The sequence below is a fragment of the Ahaetulla prasina genome, chromosome 12, assembly GCF_028640845.1.
Source record: "Ahaetulla prasina isolate Xishuangbanna chromosome 12, ASM2864084v1, whole genome shotgun sequence".
NCBI classification, from domain to species: Eukaryota; Metazoa; Chordata; class Lepidosauria; order Squamata; family Colubridae; genus Ahaetulla; species Ahaetulla prasina.
Window position 1 is genome coordinate 22,020,015 of NC_080550.1, and position 21,243 is coordinate 22,041,257.

A 21,243-nucleotide genomic window follows, 5' to 3' on the forward strand; every position below is an offset into this window, starting at 1 on the left:
TGAAAACAGAGCTCAGGGGCTGCATGTGACCCACCCGAGCTCCATTTTCACTGGCAGACGGTTGCAGGAGGCTGTCGCAGGCGAAAACTGAGCTTGGGAGTTCGTTTTCTCTGGCAGAGCACTTGGACCATCACGGGCACCCCCGATAAAAGTAACATCAAGCTGCCCACGCCCACTCTGCCCACGCCCACCCTGCCCATGCCCCCCCCCAGCCCCCCCAAGGTCAAACACAACCCTGCTGCGGCCCTCAATGAAATCAAATTTGACATCCCTGATTTAAAGCAACCGTGGCGACTGTCATAACAATCCATCTCTGAAAGAACATTTTTATCTGTGGATTACCAGGGAGTGTTGCACGTATGCGTCAAAGTCATGTAGCGGACACCCAGGTCGTAGAACATCCTCACGGTGGCCAGACTGCTGTCCATGGAATGACCACCTTCAATGCCGATCAAGCATCCTATCCTAGCGGGCTAAGGTTCTCAATGCCTGGAGTTGAAGTCCACAACTCTTAAAGTTGCCAAGGTTGACTCAGCCTTCCATCCTTTATAAGGTAGGTAAAATGAGGACCCAGATTGTTGGGGGCAATAAGTTGACTTTGTAAAAATATACAAATAGAATACCTGTCCTATTGTTTTTCTTTTCTTCTTTCTATATATATGCTTATACCTCCTTATATTTACCCATATATGTTTATATACTATGTAATCTTTTGTATGATTCCTACATATATTGTTGTGACAAAATAAATAAATAAATAAATAAATAAACTCCCAGAATTCCCCAGCCAGCCAGCCGGCTGGGGAATTCTGGGAGTTGAAGTCCACAACTCTTAAAGTTGCCAACCTTGGGCACTCCTTGTTTAGAGGCCGTTTTACAGGCAGCCCTTGACATACGACCACAGTTGAGCCCAAAATTTCTGTTGCTAAGGGAGACACTCGCTAAGTGAGTTTTGCCTCATTTTATGAGTTTTCTCGCTACATTTAGTAAGCGAATCACTGCAGTGGTTAAGTTAGGAACATCATTGTTAAGTGAATCTGGATTCTCCCCCCGTTGACTTTGCTTATCAGAAGGTTGCAAAAGGGGATCACACAACTCCAGGACCCTGCAACCGTCATAAATGGGGCCGTGGTAGCTCAGGCTGTAAGGAGCCTGTTATTAAAACACAGCAGCCTGCAATTACTGCAGGTTCAAGCCCGGCCCAAGGTTGACTCAGCCTTCCATCCTTTATAAGGTAGGTAAAATGAGGACCCAGATTGTTGGGGGGGCAATAAGTTGACTTTGTAAAAATATACAAATAGAATGAGACTATTGCCTTATATACTGTAAGCCGCCCTGAGTCTTCGGAGAAGGGCGGGATATAAATATAATAAATAAATAAATAAATAAATAAATAAATAAATATGAACCAGTTGTCATGCGTCTGAATTTTGATCATCACATCAACCGTGGGGATTCAGTCAGTGCTATAGTAATTTTGAACTGTTGTAAGTCAAGGACTACCTGTATAAACACTGGCACAACAATTTCAGCATACCTATAGCCCAGAGGTGAAATCTAAACGTTTTCCTTACCGGTTCTGTGGGCGTGGCTTAATTGGTGGGCATGGCTTGGTGGTCAGGTGACTGAATGGGCATGGCCAATAATAATAAATAATAAAAATAATAAAGTATACAAAACTTGGGAGCGCACTGGTCTACTTTCTTTAAAAATAGAGGCACCCGTCTACTAATCGCCTTTTTTTGGGAGGCACCAGTCTACCTTCTTTAAAAATAGAGGCACCGGTCTACTAGCCGCCTACAGCACTGATCAGCTGTAGTGTGGCCCTTTGAAGTGCCGCAGCAGTCATTTAAGGCCATTTGCAGCTATATCACTACTGAGAGCTTCAGGGACAGAGAAGAGGAACAGCGAGGTGTGGGCGGGGGGAGCATGGTTTTTTTCTACCGGTTCTCCGAACTACCCGCTCCCATCGCTACTGGATCGCGCGATCCGGTCTGAACTGGGAGCATTTTACCCCTGGTATAGCCCAATAAGTATTGATTGGAACATAAGGCTGGATAAGAGGATATTCATCAGCCCTGGAATTCCAACACATCACATGGATAAGGAGCATAAGTGGAGGCTCCCCATATCTACCCAACATTCCTATCCTCCATGTAGTATCCTAATCCAGTTACAAATATCTTGTATGATTGTTTTTCCGTGCTGTTGCTGAAGACCACATAGTTGTATTATGGACGAACAGGAAGTAGCGTCTAATCACAAGTTCATAATTTTGGAAACAGATTTCAACCTTTATCTATGTAAGTGGGACCTCCATCAAAATGTTGCCGTCTTAATGCTTTTGCTGAGAACTCCAGCTGGCCATGCTCTTTCCCAAGATCCAGGTAGTCCTTGACTTATAACTATTTGCTCAGTGACCATTTGAAGTTATGATGGCACTGAACAAATGCTGGTAATGATCAGTTTTCAGACTTCTGGCTGTTCCGGTTTCCCCACAGACATGTGATTATCCCCCCACAGTTGCATTTTACAATGGCATCTTCTAGTGATGGAAATTCCAGTCCCAATTATGGTCATAAGTCAAGGACTACCTGCAAGTTGCTTCTCCTTCTGTTTACCCTTCCCACTAGTTTGCATTCTAACTCAGATGAATAAATCCATCCAGGGTGTTCTATAGCAGTGATGGCAATCCTTTTCTGGACCGAGTACCAAAGCATGCGAATGTGTGCTTGCGTGTCCCAAGCCCCAAAATGCAATCTGCACATGGCCCCTGTGAATGCACCCCATGCATGTGTGCGTAGCCCCCCACACATGCCCCGTCCCACACACATGCACACATGGGGCCCTGCACACGCCCCGTGCATGCACACACTCCCTGCCCCCCGTGCATGTGCAGTAGAGACCCGAAGAGCAGTTGGCTGGCAGGAGGCACATGCGCAAATGCAGTGGAGCTGAATTAGGGCGACAGCTCGTGTGCCATCAGAGAGAGCATTGTGTGCCACCTCTGGCACGCATGACATAGAGTCGCCATCATGGCTCTATGGTCAGAGTAACTAAGGATTATTATGATTTCCACACCACAGATTTTCTCCTAAGGAGCAAGCAACCCATGGTTCAAGACCCTTAGCTGTATCTCCAGCCTTGGGTTGCAGATCTTTGCCAAGCTTAACACCTTTAAAAAGAGATAAAGTTAATCTCGTGGAAAGGAAATTGAGTGCACGTTTATGTCTAAGTATATATGTAAATAAAATAATCAGAATAATATAATATATTATAGTGAGATATATATATATCTGATATATTAGAAATGTACCTATAAAAGATACACTAGGATAAGAAAGAGAAAATGTATAAGTATTGATTACCGACACGAAACTGTTGAAAAGAAAAAAGTGTTAACATTTCTTTTTTTAAAAAAACTGTTTAATAAAAATTATTTTTAAAAAAGATGATAGAAAAAATTTAAAAAAAGAAAAGAAAAATTGTATGCTATAATTTTCGTCTGCACCTGTTCCATCCTCCCACCCACTGAGATGTTTTTAGACAAATACTGCCTGTCTTTGTTCTAAAGTTTTCTTTTGATGTTCCTCAGAGCCTACAGATACTTTTCCACCCCCCTGTAAATAGTTCCATTTTAACGATTAACTAAAGGGAATGTAGAAGAATGAGTTTGCTAAATATTCTTGAGTTTACAGACAATTGCATTCTTACGCTGTTAGGTCAATTACGTTGTTTTTTATGAAAACAGGAAAAGAATGCATGTTTCTTGTCTCTTATATTTCTGTCTAATGTTTCTTTCATTGAGCAAAGGAAATAAAATTTACCCTCCGAGGATGTCAGCAGTTCCAGTTCTTCGTAGTCTTCACACATCCGTTTGACCACATCAATTTGTTCTAGGGTCAAACGCACAGCGTCTTTGTTCTGTGCACCGCAGAGAACGTACACTGACCAAAACTGGGAAGATTTAGAACATAGGAGGAGGAATGAGTATAAACTATGTTTACCCACCTTGAGTTATTTATAAAAGTAATAAAGGCGGGATAAGAAATCGAATAAACCAGTAAAATAAAGATAGCAACTGCTGTTATCAATTCAATGCTTCGCTTCTTTGCACCAAGTTTTTTTCACCAATGCTGATGTAGAACGTTAGCACCCACCCCTCTGCTAGAAGAATGAAATATTTTGAAAAATATTAAAAAAGCAGAATATTATATTTCCCTGGATGGTAAAAGAAGAAACATGTTTTAAAGACAGAAAGCAGCTCCCTGCAGTCAGCAGATACTTGGGGTCCATTAAGAAAGACTGGGCCAGCTTATCTACAAGACAAAAGTTCCAGTTCCAGGGTGATGGGATTAAGACATGACCCTCCAGGACATAACAGGATTAACCCAGGGGTGAAATGCTCTCAGTTCAGACTGGATCGCTCGATCCGGTAGCAATGGCGGTGGGTGGTTCAGAGAACCTGTAGCAAAAATCCCTGCCCCCACCACCACCCCAGCTGAGCCGCGCGATCATCAGAGGCTTTTTTTTTACTTTTAAAAGCATTTTTTCTTTGGCCAAAAAAATGCTTTTAAAAGTAAAAAAAAAAGCCTCTGATGATTGCGCGGCTCAGCTGGGATCGTCAGAACCCTTTAAAAGCATTTTTTCTACAAGCTCTTCGGCTGAAGAGGTTGTAAAAAAAAGCTTTTAAAAGGTTCTGGCGATCAGCTGGGATCGTCAGAACATTTTAAAAGCTTTTTTTCCTCTGGCAATCCCTGAGTTGCCTGATCATCATAGGCTTTTAAAAGCATTTTTTAACAACCTCTTTGGCCGAAGAGGTTGTAAAAAAATGCTTTTAAAAGTAAAAAGAAAAAAGAAAGATGGCCACGCCCACCCAGTCACATTACACCCCCCCTCCACCAAGCCACGCCCACAGAACCAGTAGTAATAAATTTTACATTTCACCCCTGGATTGACCCATCTAGCAGCGGAGTTCACCACATGACACAATTATCTGGGGACATTGCATCACCTAGCAAACTTCAAGCAAACTAGCTCAGACAAACATGATCCCTACATGGCCCTATGGGAGTCTGACAACCGCCAATAGAATACATGTTTTTACACAGGAACAGGAAGCTCAAGTGCAAAGCTCAGAGAAGGTATAAAAACCCTCACTCTCGTGGTTCTGTTCATCATTGAACCATCTTTCCAATCAGCCTCCATGTTTCCAGTGTCTTTCTCCCAGCTTGGAATTGAACCAGATGGATATTTCTTCCAACACTGACCAACCTCCATTCTGGCCTGTATCTATAGCTTGAAACTCAGGAAGCACTTACCTGCACCCCAACATGGCCAGCCTGGAGCTTCTCAATATTGGTGTTGGTATTGCCGAGTTTCTTCAAGTCAATTGTGCTTAACTTGTTCTGATGAAACCATCTCAATTTCAAGGGCAAATCGTTGTGTCTGAAAGATAAGACTGGGGTTTGTCATCTTCCCTAAAGACTGATCTTGGATTGATGAGCTTTTTTTTTTTTTTTTTGGCACATGAAAATTTAATCTACTACAAGAAATGGTTCCTTGAAAAGGCTGCAAGCCGGACATTTTCCTCTTCCTAAACATTGAAGGGATGTGTAAGGGATGTGGTGGCTCAGTGGCTAGAATGCTGAGCTTGTCGACTGAAAGGTCGGCAATTCAGCGGTTCAAATCCCTAGTGCCGCGTAACGGGATGAGCTCCCATTACTAGTCCCAGCTTCTGCCAACCTAGCAGTTCAAAAGCTCATAAAAAATGCAAGTAGAAAAATAGGGACCACTTTTGGTCGGAAGGGAAGAGTGTTCCGTGCACCTTTGGCATTGAGTCATGCCAGCCACATGACCACGGAGATGTCTTTGGACAGCACTGGCTCTTTGGCTTTGAAACGGAGATAAGCACTGCTCCCTAGAGTCAGGAATGACTAGCACATATGTGCCAGGGGAACTTTTACCTTTAAACATTGAAGAAGTCATTTCTGATTCTTACTACTGCTAGCACCGTACATGTAATCCTCGACATTCGTTTAGTGACCATTCAAACTTACAATGGCATTTTTTTTTTGTTTACATTTATATCCCACCCTTCTCCGAAGACTCAGGGCGGCTTACAGTGTATAAGGCAATAGTCTCATTCTATTTTTTATTGTATATTTTTTACAAAGTCAACTTATTGCCCCCCCAACAATCTGGGTCCTCATTTTACCTACCTTATAAAGGATGGAAGGCTGAGTCAACCTTGGGCCGGGCTTGAACCTGCAATAATTGCAGGCTCTGTGTTCTAATAACAGGCTTCTTAACAGCCTGAGCTATCACGGCCACACGACTGTTGCCGTACACGTTATCAAAATCCAGACACTTGGCAACTGATTCATATTTGCGACAACTGCGATGTCCCTGGGTCCTGTGATCACCTTTTCTGACCTTCCGATAAGCAACGTCAATGGGGAAGCCAGATTCAGTTAACAAATGTGTTACTAACTTAACAGCTAAAGTGTTCCACTTAACAATCGTAGGAAGAAAGGTCGTAAAATGGGGCAAAGCTCACTTAACAACTGTGTCACTGAGCCACAGAAATTTTGGGTTCAGTTGTGGTTGTAAGTCAAGTATTGACCTTACCAGCCTCCAAGAATATCTAAGATAAGAAATGGGGAAAGACATATAATCAAAATCACTTGGGAGTCAGCTATGATGCTTGAGGCTTGATAATAGAAAAGTCAAGGACACCACTTTGAACATGATGATCATCTGAGATGCTCCTTCATATAGACCGAGACATTTTGGAGTAGTAGAGATGGGAAGATCTGCAGAGACAGATCTTAAAGTTGTATTAACTAGCAGAATACAATCTTTTCAGCTAGTCTTTATTCCAGGCAACTGCTGGGAAAGTCCCTGCAGTTTTCTTTGTAAGTTTTTTCAGAAATAGTTTGCCATTGCTTCCTTCCTAGGGCTGAGAGAAAGTGACCGGTTCAAGATCATCCAGTTGGTTTTGCTTGGTAACAATAGCACTTAGATTTCGATACCGATTCACAGTGCTTTACAGCCCTCTCTAAGCGGTTTACAGAGACAGCATCTTGCCCCCAACAATCTGGGTCCTCATTTTACCCACCTCAGAAGGACGGAAGGCTGAGTCAACCTTGAGCTTGGTGAGATTCGAACTGCCAAATTGCAGGCAGCAGGTAGTCAGCAGAAGTAGCCTGCAGTCCTGCACTCTAACCACTGTGCCACCATGGCTCATTCCTTCCCCTCTACTCCAAACTGGCTCTCAATACAATTATTGCCATTATATCACCCTGTGCAAACTGATTGAGATGTGTAGTCATCAGTAAAATCCAAGTATTCAAGAAAGTGAATTTAGTATAGCCAACTGAATAACCTTGGGTCAGTCCCTCTCTCTCAGACCTAGGAAGGAGGCCATTTCTAAAAAAGCTGCCAAAAAAACTCTAGGGACTTCCCTAGACATCATGAGGAGTTAATATTTACTTACTACTTACTCAACACTGACACAAAGATGCAAAGAGAGAAAACAAATAAAAAGTTATCAGAATATGCCAATCGTAAGGTGCTTTGCTCATGCCTGTTTCAAGGCATTGAGCCAACGGCTGTTCGAAGATATTTCCATGGCCTTGTGGCTACTCGCATTTGCATGCTTTCGAACTGCTGAAAGGTACAGAAAAGATTGTATTCCGCTAGTTAATACAACTTTAAGATCTGTCTCTGCAGCTTCCCATCTCTACTACTCCAAAATGTCTCGGTCTATATGAAAGAGCATCTCAGATGATCATCATGTTCAAAGTGGTGTCCTTGACTTTTCTATTATCAAGCCTCAAGCATCATAGCTGACTCCCAAGTGATTTTGATTATATGTCTTTCCCCCACACTCTAGGCAGTGTGCAGGAGCTGGGGCAAGGAACAGGAACTCACCCTGTTGTATGGCACTCGGGTCTCGAACCTGGACTGCCAGCTTTCCAGCTGATGAGTCCAGCGTCTTAACCGCTGAGCCACAGCGCCATCTTATCAGAATATGATTCTGGTCAAATCATGGCTTTGCTGTTCTATGTTCTGCAAGGAAGGAAATCCACATACCCATCGATGAGCCGAGATGCCTTCATGAGTTCAAGAACTTCAGTTCTCAAGGATTCATCAGTAGCTCCGGATCCCAAAATGTCCACAAACAGAAAGAGTAGCCCCAGAAGCATCACCATCACTGGATCTCAAGGGAGGTCCACAAGCTAAATGAGAGGCCTCCAAATATTTTTTTTTTTCTTGGATAAAAAAGGAGCACCGTTCCTTTCCAAGTTCGAGAAGACTCTTCAGGCAAAGAGGGGTTTCAAACCCAGCGAAAAGAAGTAATCAAGCTCTGAAAAGCTTTACTCAGTCGGCCCGCTGCTGAGAAGGGAAGAAAAAGAGGAGACTTAATGGCGGCACTCTCATTATACATTAAAAAAAATAAACAATATATGTTTCTCTCAGGCCTTTGAACACAGAGAGCTCAGATCCCAAATAACATTGCATAGAAACCTCCGGGAATCTCTCCCACATAGAAAACGCACACTCACGTCTTCCTGAAACTTTGCCAGAATAGATTTTTCTTACTAAAGGCCAGATTTTTCTCTGGGCAGCACTAATATTTACAACATACAAACCAAATTAGCACCAGACCCACATCAAAATGTCAAGGAAGGACATTTTAATTTTCATACAATCAAAGCCAGGATTGGTCGAACATGGGAAATTTATATATATATATATCTTTTCCAAACCCACCCACGCACCCACAACGTGTGCATATAAAGATCAGGGCTAAAAAAAGCATTTGCTGACAAAAAACGTTTTCATCTTTAAAAAAAAAGAAAAGAAATCAAAGCTTTCCCCCGTTTGCAGGATCAAAAAGACAACTTTTCTTTCATCATATGAAGCCCTCCATCGCGGAAATTCCCAACCACGCTATTTGCTGAGCATTCTGGACATCCAAATCCACCCACAGGTTGTCCTTGACTTACAACAGTTCATTTAGTGACCATTCAAAGTTACGACATCACTGGGGAAAAAAATGACCATTTTTTTCACACTTACGACTGTTGCAGCCTCTCCCCTCGGTCACGTGATCAAAATTGGGAGGCTTTGCAACTGGTTCATATTTATGACGGTCGCAGCGTCCCCGTAGGTCATGTGATTCACTTTTGCGACCTTCCGACGAACTAAGTCAATGGGGAAGCCAGATTCACTTAACATCCGTATGACTAACTTAACAACTACATTGATTCACTTAACAACGGTGGCAAGAAAGGTAATAAACAACAGTGATCGGTCTCATTGGAGACAATGATGAATCCGCATATAGACGAGAGGTCGAACGACTAGCCTTGTGGTGCAACCAAAACAATCTGGAACTGAACACACTCAAAACCGTAGAAATGGTGGTAGACTTTAGGAGAAACCCTTCCATACTTCCACCTCTCACAATACTAGACAACACAGTATCAACAGTAGAAACCTTCAAATTTCTAGATTCTATCATATCGCAAGATCTCAAATGGACAGCTAACATCAAAAACATCATTAAAAAAGTACAGCAAAGAATGTTCTTTCTGCGCCAACTCAGTAAGCTCAAACTGCCCAAGGAGCTGCTGATTCAGTTCTACAGAGGAATTATTGAGTCTGTCATTTGCACCTCTATAACTGTCTGGTTCGGTTCTGCAACCCAACAAGAAAAACACAGACTTCAGAGGATAATTAGAACTGCAGAAAAAATAATTGCTACCAACCTGCCTTCCATTGAGGACCTGTATACTGCACGAATCAAGAAGAGGGCCGTGAAAATATTTACAGATCCCTCACATCCTGGACATAAACTGTTTCAACTCCTACCCTCAAAACGACGCTATAGAGCACTGCACACCAGAACAACTAGACACAAGAACAGTTTTTTCCCAAAGGCCATCACTCTGCTAAACAAATAATTCCCTCAACACTGTCAAACTATTTACTAAATCTGCACTACTATTAATCTTCTCATAGTTCCCATCACCAATCTCTTTCCACTTATGACTGTATGACTGTAACTTTGTTGCTTATGATTTATATTGATATATTGACCATCAATTGTGGTGTAAATGTTGTACCTTGATGAACGTATCTTTTCTTTTATGTACACTGAGAGCATCTGCACCAAGACAAATTCCTTGTGTGTCCAATCACACTTGGCCAATAAAAATTCTATTCTATTCTATTCTATTCTATTCTATTCTATTCTATTCTATTCTATTCTAATAAAATGGAGGAACACTCACTTAACAACTGTTTTGTTAATTTGGGGATCAGTTGTGGGTGATAAGTTGAGGACTACCAGTATCTGAAAGTTCATAAGACCCTTGTGAACTTTCCCTAGACTTTCCCTAGCTGGAGCAAATTCCATTGGGGAGCCAAAAGTGTTAGAATTTCTTCAATGGATTCAGAGGATATGTATTTGTAGAAAGCTAGATTAAGAAAAAAATGCAAAAGTAAGAATCTGAAACCAGCTTAAGGGCAGGGGTGGGTTCTACTTATCTTTACTACCAGTTCACATCATGCCCGCGTGCGTGCTTGCTCTGCTCACATGCGTGCTCTTCTGCACATGCGCAGATCATTTTTGATGATGTTTGGGTCAGTGGGCGGAGCCTCCCACTGGTTTTACTACCGGTTCTATAGAACCGGTCTGAACCAGGGCAACAAATCACTGCTTAAGGGCTAACATCCTACAGTGTTAGTTAAATGTAATGGTATAAACATCAGTTGAAATACTGTGGATATTGGCTCACGAAAAGCTGCACTGCATAAATGTGTTCGTCTTATAAGAGTCACAACACCCTTTGCACAACTTTCTGTTGTGCTTTTTACAAAGGCTGCAAATGACAAATTTACTTAGTCATCTATTTGGGATATGTGATTTATTTTGGGGAAAGGCACCTGTTTTCTATTAATCAAAGGATGCAGCAATATGTGTTACTATTGCAGAGGTACTTGTGATATTTTACAATGACACTTGGAACTGATTGTATTAGAGGAGCCAAAAATGGGAGGATTAGACTTCAATGGATTCAGAGGATATGTATTTGTAGAAAGCTAGATTAAAGGGGGAAAAAATGCAAAAGTAAGAATCTGAAGCCCACTTAGAACTCTTAAGGGCTAACATCCTACAGTCAGTGGTGGGATTCAGCCAGTTCGCACCACTTCGGGAAACTTTTCTGAGCAGTTTGGAAAACTGGTTTTTGGAAGAAATCACTACGGCAGAGAACCGGTCGTTAAATTACTTGAATCCCACCACTGCCTACAGTGCTAGCTAAATGTAACGGAAGAAAAGAAGCAAATAAATGTACAAGCAACAACTATAGTTAAGAAAAACAGATTATGTAGCATGACTAAAATCTATAAAAGGAAATGAGGGGGCGGGTGGGTGTGTTTAAATCATTTTGCTGTGCCATTAAACATGGATTTCCTCGGAAGATAGTTTCAGAGTTTCGGTAAGGTGATTGGGCAGACAAAAATACCTTAATCATTTCTTCTAGAGCAGGGTTGTCAAACTCAAGGCCCACGGGATGCTTAGATCTGGCCCATGGGGGTCAGCCAAGAAACAACAAAGCACCGACCCCAGGTGCCTCAGCCAGCAAAAATGAGGTGCGGAGTGTATGCAGGCACGCGGCCCACCCACACTCCGTTTTTGCTGGCAGAGGGCTATCAAAACAAACTAAAAACAAAATAAAAAGAACAATGTGTCCCCTTTTGCATTTGAGTGTTTGAAGAAATGTCCATCCGGGTTCAGTTCCAAGTGGGGAAAAAGACACTGGAAACATGGAGACCGTTTGGACAGATGGTTTTTAATGGTGGACAGGATCTCAGGCCTTGATGATGTTGGATGAAGAAAAAAAAAAGGGGGGGGGAGAGTTAATGAGAGTGCCTGAGTTTTATGCCCTCTCTGGGTTTTTGAATTTGAGCTTGTATTCTGATTGGTTGTTAGACTCCCATGGGGCCATGCAGAGGCACCTCTGTAGGCTGTGTGTTTGAGTCCCAAGCTTGATTGAGCCTTGCTGGGTGATGTAATCTTCCCAGGTGCCATGCGGTGAGATGGGTAGAGGGCTAATCCTATCATATCCTGAGGGCCATGTCTTAATCCCATCACACATGAGCTGAAGGTCTTTTGTGTTATAGATAAGATGTCTTTTGTCTTTCTGGGGCTATTAACAAAGATATGGGGAGGCGCTTTCCAAGAACATGTTTCTCCTTTTCTCATCCAGGAAGGTATAATATTCTGCCTTTTTAATATTTCCTTGAATATTTCATTTTTCTAACTTTCTACATGAGCATTCAAGAAGAGCCAAGAAAGGGAAAGAGGAAAGATAAAGAAGAAGAAGGAAAGATGGGAAGACAGCAAGGAAGGAAAAGAAAGGAAAGAGGGAAAGGAAGAAGAAAGGAAAATAAAGATGAAGGAAGGAAGGAAAGAAGGAAAGAAGGAAAGAAGGGAGGGAGGGAGGAAGGAAGGAAGGAAGGAAAGAAGGAAGGAAGATTATAATGAGAGTGAGGTGGGTCTCAAGGAATTCCTGCCTTAGCACTTGGCCACCACAGTGCCCCAGACATAGTCCCATGTCATGCCTACCATGGCCACGCCCAACCTTGGCCACACCACCATGGCCTCTACCCCGCCCCACCCCCACGGCCCTACGAGGTCAAACACAACCATGAGTGGCTCTCAATGAAATCGAGTTCGACACTTCTGTTCTAGAGGATTTTCCTGGCTGCATTTCTTCTGTGGGATTTTAAGTCCCAACAGAGTCTCCCTCAGCTGTCTTCAATCTGTCCTCCAGTTGTGTTTGAGATTACACTTCCCAGAATTGTCAACAAGCAGCTGAAGGGCACCAGACTGGAGAAAGCTGCTACAGTTCCTTGAAAGCATATTACACAACTTTCATCTAAAAACAAATTTCTGAACAGAAGATTGTAATTGTAAACACAGCAAAGATAGGAAGACTGGAAGCTGAGACATGCATAAAAATAGAATAGAATAGACTTTTTTTTCTTATTGGCCAAGTGTGACTGGACACACAAGAAATTTGTCTTGGTTCATATGCTCTCAGTGTACATAAAAGACAAGATACATTCATCAAGAATTCTAAGTCATAGGGTACAAATAAGCAATCAGGAAATGATCAATATCAGTATAAATCATAAGGATACAAGCAACAAAGTTAAAGTCATACAGTCATATGTAGGAATTTAGCACCCACCCCCCTCCTAGAAATGAGAAATGGAGAAACATGTTTTAAAGACAAAGTAATATTTCCACAATAGGACTCATCTAGCAAAAGAAACTCACCACATGACAAGGCTCAAACAAGCTTGAGAGACAACCTACATCATTAGCTAAGACCCCTAGACCACCTGGGAGTTTGACAACCAATCAGGATACTCTTCCTGTGCCCCAGAAAGTTCAAAGCTCAGAAAAAGCATAAAGCCAGGGAGCGCACAGGATCTCAGCCCTTTTCTGTTCAGGAACTCAAGCCATGTGATCCTGGCCACCATTAAACCATCTTTCCAAGCAGCCTCCATGTTTCCAGTGTCTTTGTCCCCACTTGGAACTGAACCCAGATGGATATTTCTTCCAACACATAAGTGGAAGGAGATGGATGATGGGAATGATGAGAAGATTAATAGTAGTGCAAATTTAGTAAATAATTTGACAGTGTTGAGGGAATTATTTGTTTAGCAGAGTAATGGCATTTGGGAAGAAACTGTCCTTGTGTCTAGTTGTTCTGGTGTGCAGTGCTCTATAGCGTCGTTTTGAGGGTAGGAGTTGAAACAGTTTATGTCCAGGATGTGAGGAGTCTGTAGATATTTTCACAGCTCTCTTTTTGACTTGTACAGTATACAGGTACTCAATGGAAGGCAGGTTGGTAGCAATTCTTTTTCCTGCAGTTCGGATTATCCTCTGAAGTCTGTGTCTGTCTTGTTGGGTTGCAGAACCAAACCAGACAGTTATAAAGGTGCAGATGATTGACTCAATAATTCCTCTGTAGAACTGAATCAGCAGCTCCTTGGGCAGTTTGAGCTTTCTGAGTTGGCACAGAAAGAACATTCTTTGTTGTCCTTTTTTGATGATGTTTTTGATGTTAGTTGTCCATTTTAGATCTTGCGATATGGTAGAACCTAGAAATTTGAAGGTCTCTATTGTTGATACTGTATTGTCTAGTATTGTGAGAGGTGGTAGTATGGAAGGGTTTCTCCTAAAGTCTACCACCATTTCTATGGTTTTGAGTGTGTTCGGTTCCAGATTGTTCCGGTCGCACCACAAGGCTAGTCGTTCAACCTCCCGTATGTATGCAGATTCATCATTGTCTCGAATGAGATCCGTTAACTGTTGCATCATCTGCAAACTTCAGTAGTTTAACAGATGGATCGTTAGAGATCCAGTCATTGATATACAGAGAGAAGAGAAGTGGGGAGAGCACACAGCCTTGGGGGGCCCCTGTGCTAATTGTACAGGTATCTAATGTGATTCTGCTTAACTTCACCTGCTGCTTCCTGTTTGTTAGGAAGCTTATGATCCACTTACAAGTGTGTTCAGATACCTCTAGCTGGTTTAGCTGGTTTAGCTGTGTGAATGAGATCTATGTAAATGTTTTAGACATTTAAAGAGGGAAATATATAGGAAAATGGTATAAACCTCAGTTGAAATACTGTGGATATTGCCTCAGGAAAAGCTGCACTGCAATAAATGTGTTTGTCTTGTCACAACACCTTTTGCCCAACTTTCCGTGTTTTTTACAAAGGCTGCAAATGCTACCTTTACTTAGGCATCTATTTGGGATATGTGATTTATTTTGGGGAAAGGTACCTATTTTCTATTAATCAAAGGATGCAGCAATATGTGTTACTATTGCAGAGATGTTTGTGATGTTTTACAATAATATGTGGAACTGATTATATTACAGGAGTAATTTATTGGTAAACCAGGGGTTATTAATAAGTCTAAAATATAAGATTTTTTTTTCTTTTTAGTTTGTATTTTTAGAATGAGGTGGTCTCTTTTATTGATTTTGGTTAAGTTTTCTTTTTATTAAATATTTTGTGTATGTATAAATTTTTTTTGGGAAAAATAAAGATTAAAGTAAAAATAAAGGTAAAGGTTCCCCTCGCACTTACGTGGTGCTAGTTGTTGCTGACTCTAGGGGGCAGTGCTCATCTCCGTTTCAAAGCCGAAGAGCCAGCGCTGTCCGAAGACGTCTCCGTGGTCAGGTGGCCGGCATGACTCAATGCCAAAGGCACACAGAACGCTGTTACCTTCCCACCAAGGTGGTCCCTATTTTTTCTACTTGCATTTTTACGTGCTTTCAAAACTGCTAGGTTGGCAGAAGCTGGGACTAGTAACAGGAGCTCACCCCGTTACACGGCAGAACTAGGGATTCGAACCGCCGAGCTGCCGACCTTTCGATCGACAAGCTCAATGTCCTAGCCCCTGAGCCACCACATCCCCAAAGATTAAAGTAAATGTGCATAAATGTGGGGAAAAAATGCATACATTGGAGATATTTTTCCATCTCTGCTCGGGTTCTCTGTTAATGGAAAACCTGGAAAACCCAAAAGGAGCTACACTAGCGATATCAATCTGAGGCATCAAATGCACATAGCATTCTTGTAATACTTTAAAGCAGGGCTCTCCAACCTTGGCCACTTTAAGACTTGTGGACTTCAACTCTCAGAAGCTGGCTGAGGAATTCTGGGAGTTGAAGTCCACAAGTCTTAAAGTGGTCAAGGTTGGAGACCCCTGCTTTAAACATACACGTTATAACATAAATGTTTGTGGAAAGGAACTCCCTTAAAAGGCAAAACAGGCTAATTATTCACCAGGGGTATAGGTCACCAGAAAAAAACAAGACTATCCTTAATAGGAATTGATGGAGGTGCCTATGACAAAAGGTTCCATCTGTTTCTAGAAAAGATTGGACTGCCATTTGGCAGAAACGGTGTAAGGTCTCCTGCTTGAATGGGTGGGTTGGACTAGATGACCTATAAGGTCCCTTCCAACTCTGTTAATCTAATCTAATCTATTTTAAATCTTGCACTGTGCTGAAAGCTGGAAACATCCAGCTATATGTTTGCAATCTTGTGTGGCCTGTGTGGGATGCATCCAGCCTGCAGGCCGCCATTTTGACACCCCTGGTCTAAGGAATAGAGCTGAGGTTTGGGGACTTGGATAAGCCACCTTCTCTTCCAAAATCCAAACAAATAAAAAAGGCTCTTCCAAAATAATAAAAATCATACATTGAATGATTGAAAGATCTAGATTTGTTTAATCTAATGAAGAGAAAGGCTAGGGGAGAGAGAGACGATAAGCAGTCTTCCAATACTTGAGGGGTTGTCAAAGAGAAAAGGGAGTCAACTTATTCTCCAAATACCTGAAGGCAGGACAAGTAATGGGTGAAATATCATTAAAGAGAGCCAACCTAGAACTAAGGAGAAATTTCCTGACAGTGAGATTAATCAATGAAAACTCTTGCCTCCAGAAGTTATGGATGGTCCATCACTGGAAGTTTTTAAAGAAGACATTGGCCAGCCCTTTGTCTGGAATGGTGCAGGGTGTCTTGATCTAGCAGTAGGTTGGACTAGAAGACCTCCAAGGTTCCTTCCAAGCCCACTATTCAATGTTCTAAAACAGGGGTCTCCAACCTTGACAACTTTAAGACTTGTGGACTTCAACTCCCAGAATCCCTCAGCCAGCAAAGCTGGCTGAGGAATTCTGGGACTTGAAGTCCACAAGTCTTAAAGTTGCCAAGGTTGGAGACCCCTGTTCTAAAACCCCATCCGTAACTAGAGCTGCACACATTCAGCCTAGAATGCCTTTATCCATGCAGAATAAATTGAGAAACCAACAGTCCCTAGAAAAAGTCATTCTATGCTTAGGACTTCAAATTCATTCCCTCCAGAATATATATATATATTACATACATTAGCCATTTCAAACCCCTCCAATCCATACATGCAGCAGACTGACACCCACTATGAAGATGTAGCACGACCACGAACACGAAGCCAAACAACAGCAATGCAGCTCACCAGCTCAAATCTCCCTGCAACTCAGACTAATCTGAGCACAACCAAGCCCCCCCATCCAATCAGAGCACAGCCAAGCTCCCACCCAATCAGTTCAAACCCCCACTAGCAGTTAAAAGGAAGAAACAGCTGCGATCACACATTGCTCCCAGAAGCACGAAGCTGAAGCCTGAAGATGACGAATGAGACTTCGTCGAAACGTTGCCAAGACACTTCCAATTTTACACGGGAGAAAACCCGAACAACCAAAGATCTACATATATATATTATATTATATATATATATATAATACTGAAATATAGATTGAGGAGTTTTCTAAAGAGACAGGTTTTCTTCTCCTCACCGAAAATCATTTGCCTTACTTTTGATAGTGCTTTGTTCTATTAGATTTGGTTCCTTCCTACAATGAAATTCTAAAACAACGACCTGCAGACTACTCATCCCGTTCTCCAAGACAGAGACATCAATACAGCGTAATAAAGCATAGACCCTACCTTTAGAAGATCCCGTTTGCTCTTCACAGCACAGAACACTGAATGGGAAATGCTGTCCCCTTTCTGAAATGCCACCCTATCGTTTAAATATGTCTATATAATCAAAATGCAGATCCCGAATGCTTTCGGGATGTTATCCAGAAGTCTAACCTGATCTACTTTCTGACCACATCAATTTCCCATCGCACAAAACAGAGAACTTTTTTCAAAAACAAATCATTGGTTTGGCTCTGTGCTTCATTTGTTTATATCTTATCTATCCACAGTAAGGAAATTTAGGATGTGGTTCGTATAGCCTTCGCTTTTCTCTCTGGTATTTCTCCATAGTGGCCAAACTCCAGATCCTCCCAAGGATTAATGCATTGGTACCCCCGCCCCCCCCACAAAATGCAAAAATTTTTCCTTTCCCGTATTTGTAAGAAGGGAGAAAAGCTCAGGTTTTGAATCTTACCAAATAGTCATTGTCACCATGACGCATAATGCAATGTAACGCCGTTTCTGAAGGATCAGCATGTTCTCATCATGAGGACAGATGAAGGGACGGTGATTACGAGGGAGTTCCTCATTTGGTCTACTATCTATTCCTCACATTTCAGCTCACCAGAAAAGGAGAAGTCGTAAGACAGCAAAGGGCAGGCTAGGGCAGAGGGAGGAATCTGCAATTGAATTCCCATTTTTTAAAAAAAGAAAAGCAATTTTTTCCTTCTTATTAGCCCACTGTCAGATGTTACATCTTTTCTATCCTGCTCTACGGAGTAGAGAGTTGGACTCTGATAGAAAACCACTTGAAGAGACTAGAAGCATTTGAAATGTGGATTGACAGGCGGCTGTTACGTATAAGCTGGGTTGTCAAAATCAGAAACGAGGAGGTGATAAGCCAACTGGGAAAGCCAAGGGAAATCATTCAAAGCCATTAAAAAGCAAAAGTTAAAATATTTCGGACATGTGATGCGACACCTGGAAAAATACACCATACTGCACTCAATCCTCCAAGGAAAGTTTGAAGGCAAACGAGGTCCAGGCAGAAGAAGAATATCATAGCTTCAAAAACTAAGGGACTGGTTTGGACAAAACTCAGCAGCGCTTTTTCGTGCGGCTGCTCATAACAATAGGATCGCCAACATGATCGCCAATGTCCAATGACGTATATGGCACAAGAAGAAGAATTAGCCCACTGAGTATTGGCAGGGTAGGGAGACGCCCAAGCCAGTCAAGGAAACTTCATCCTTCCATCCCTACTCTGACAATCCTGGGGGGCGGGGGGGATAAAACTTCCCAAAACCTAATGTAAAAGTTATGACCACAATTGAGCCCAACCTTGCAGGGGAGGTTGTGTGGAGAGACACACCGTGCTTATCACTTGAGCCGTGGTGGTGCAGTGGTTAGAGTGCAGTAGTGTGGGATACTTCTGCTGACTATTGGCTGCCTGCAATTTGGCAGTTTGAATCTCACCAGGCTCAAGGTTGACTCAGCCTTCCATTCTTCCAAGGTGGGTAAAATAAGGACCCAGATTATTGGGGGGCAAGAGGCTGACTCTGTAAACTGCTCAGAGAGAGCTGTAAAGCACCTTGAAGCGGTATATAAGTCTAAGTGCCTTTTGTTCTGTCCCCTTTCCCACTTCACAGAGCAAATGCCAAGACACAGTCTTTTTATTTGCTTACAGACCTGATTTTCTTTCCAAGCCAACTCAACCTTCGATGCTCCAGCCTCTTTTCCAATATCTCCTCGATGAAGATCTCTTTATTCTGAGACATCCTCCAACTTTTTGAGATGTTTGTGAACAAACAGACTCACAAGAAAATGACTCAGTTGGTCATTGCAGGACGGAACTGTGTCCCCTGAAATTAATTTTTCCATCAGACTTTTGGGGCCAGTAAGTTAATAGTTCCTTTTAAAACTGTTCTGACCAAGGCTTCACCAAATGACGAAACAGACTCTTGGTCTCGAAAAAAACCCTTTTTATTTGGCTAATGTGAATTCCTAGCATTCACATCCAGCACAGTCCTGGCAAAGTCTTTCAAGGGCGAATTGCAACCACAGACCTTATCAGTCCTTGGATGGTTGCCAGGCCGAGAGCTTCCAGGAGCAATGCTGTACGATGAAGTACTTTGCAAGGAGTCTCTGTGAGGCTCGAACTCAGATAACCAAATCTTCACACTAATAAGCAAACTAATTGTCTCCTGCAAACATCACTTCCCCTTTGCTGCTATTTATTCCCTATGGGACAGGCTATTCAGCATCCCTTTATGCCTTTTCTCCCAAGTTGACCTCTGTTTCTTCATTGTTCCCTTCTCCTGACAGCTCTGCAGATGCACACATCGGGAACAGGCTCCAGCTGTTCTTCAGCCCCACTTATCTCCGACTCCGAAGGTAGATGAAAGCTGTCGGATGGCCCTGGCCCCATCTCTGCCTCCGATGGAGAGCACTCATCAGAGCCTTCCCCTGACTCCAGGACTGGCCCATGTTCCTCCCCAACCTCTTCACTGTGTGAGTCTGCCGCCAATTCCGCTGGCCGCTCACGGGGCACAACAAAAACTATATCGTGAGGGTCTTCAGGTCAATGGCTACCAGAGGATGTGTGGTGAGGAGAGGACAAAATGACCATTCATAATAATAATTCATAATATGAAACTTCGACTTACAACCATTTGTTTAGCGATTCTTCAAAATTACAACAATACCGAAAAAAGTGACATATGACTGTTTTTCACACTTATGAACATTGCAGCAGGAGATAGTCTTTTAAACAGACGTTTGAACTGATTTGGCGGGTGAATGTAATGGGAGTTGCCTGCTTCATATTCCATCCAGAAGATTAACAGAGAGAGAATATTGGAAGTGAAACTACACGTGGTCAAGGAGGAAGACGACATTGGATTATAACTGTTTGAACTTCAGTGGGAGGAGGGCTCAGGAGAGGATATGACATTAGTGGTTTTAGTATACTTTCAGTTCTGGCTTTGCTTCCATTGCATTCAGACATGTTTAGTAAAAATTACCAATTTCTTCAAAATGATGGAGTTGGGTCTTTATTTTCTTAAACATTGATCTGAGGCAAGCTGACAGCCAGTTTTGCTGGCTGAGGAACTCTGGGAGTTGTAGTCCACAAACCTTAAAGTTACTAAGGTTGGAGACCCCTGGACTAGAAGACCTCCAAGGTCCCTTCCAACTGTTATTCTATTCTATTCTATCCTTGGGCGGCTCTTTGTTAAATATCTAGAATAGTCCACCTCTCAGACGTTCACAGAAATTCTCTCTTCCACAATAATTTCTAAGGCAAATTCTCTTCCATCAAACTGAATGAGAACCAGTGGGAGTCATGAAGAAAAAAAATGGCTTGGCAGTAGCTGAGATCATCTTGTATATCGCTTATAAACATACATCAATATTTATAACCTGATATATTTTTAATAGTTTTTAATGAAACCCATTCGTTCCATTCCTTAGAAAATAGGAAGGACGTTCTTTCCTCATAATTATAGAATGACAATGTCTACGGCTTATAAAGAGAATTTGTATAAGATGTTTTATAGGTGGCACCTACCTCTGACGAGAATTTCTAGAATGTTCAAGGACAAATCCGAAAAATGATGGAAGTGCCATCAGACACCTGGATCATATTACCATACGTGGTGGACATGTGTGGAAGCTAAAA

General features: G+C 42.2%; 1 protein-coding gene across 1 annotated transcript in view; it reads right to left on the reverse strand.

Moving 5' to 3' along the window:
• The window catches only part of LOC131184326 (dipeptidase 2-like), a 29,655-nt gene extending 11,721 nt beyond the window's left edge, over nucleotides 1-17,934 (reverse strand). The window contains exons 1-4 of the mRNA XM_058155471.1: nucleotides 17,589-17,934; nucleotides 8,098-8,397; nucleotides 5,322-5,448; nucleotides 3,828-3,957 (exon numbers count right to left, since the gene is read on the reverse strand). Of these exons, the coding sequence (XP_058011454.1) occupies nucleotides 3,828-3,957; nucleotides 5,322-5,448; nucleotides 8,098-8,216 (376 nt within the window). The 5' untranslated portion in view covers nucleotides 8,217-8,397; nucleotides 17,589-17,934. The remainder of the gene's footprint in view (nucleotides 1-3,827; nucleotides 3,958-5,321; nucleotides 5,449-8,097; nucleotides 8,398-17,588) is intronic.
• Between the last annotated feature and the right edge of the window lie 3,309 nt (nucleotides 17,935-21,243).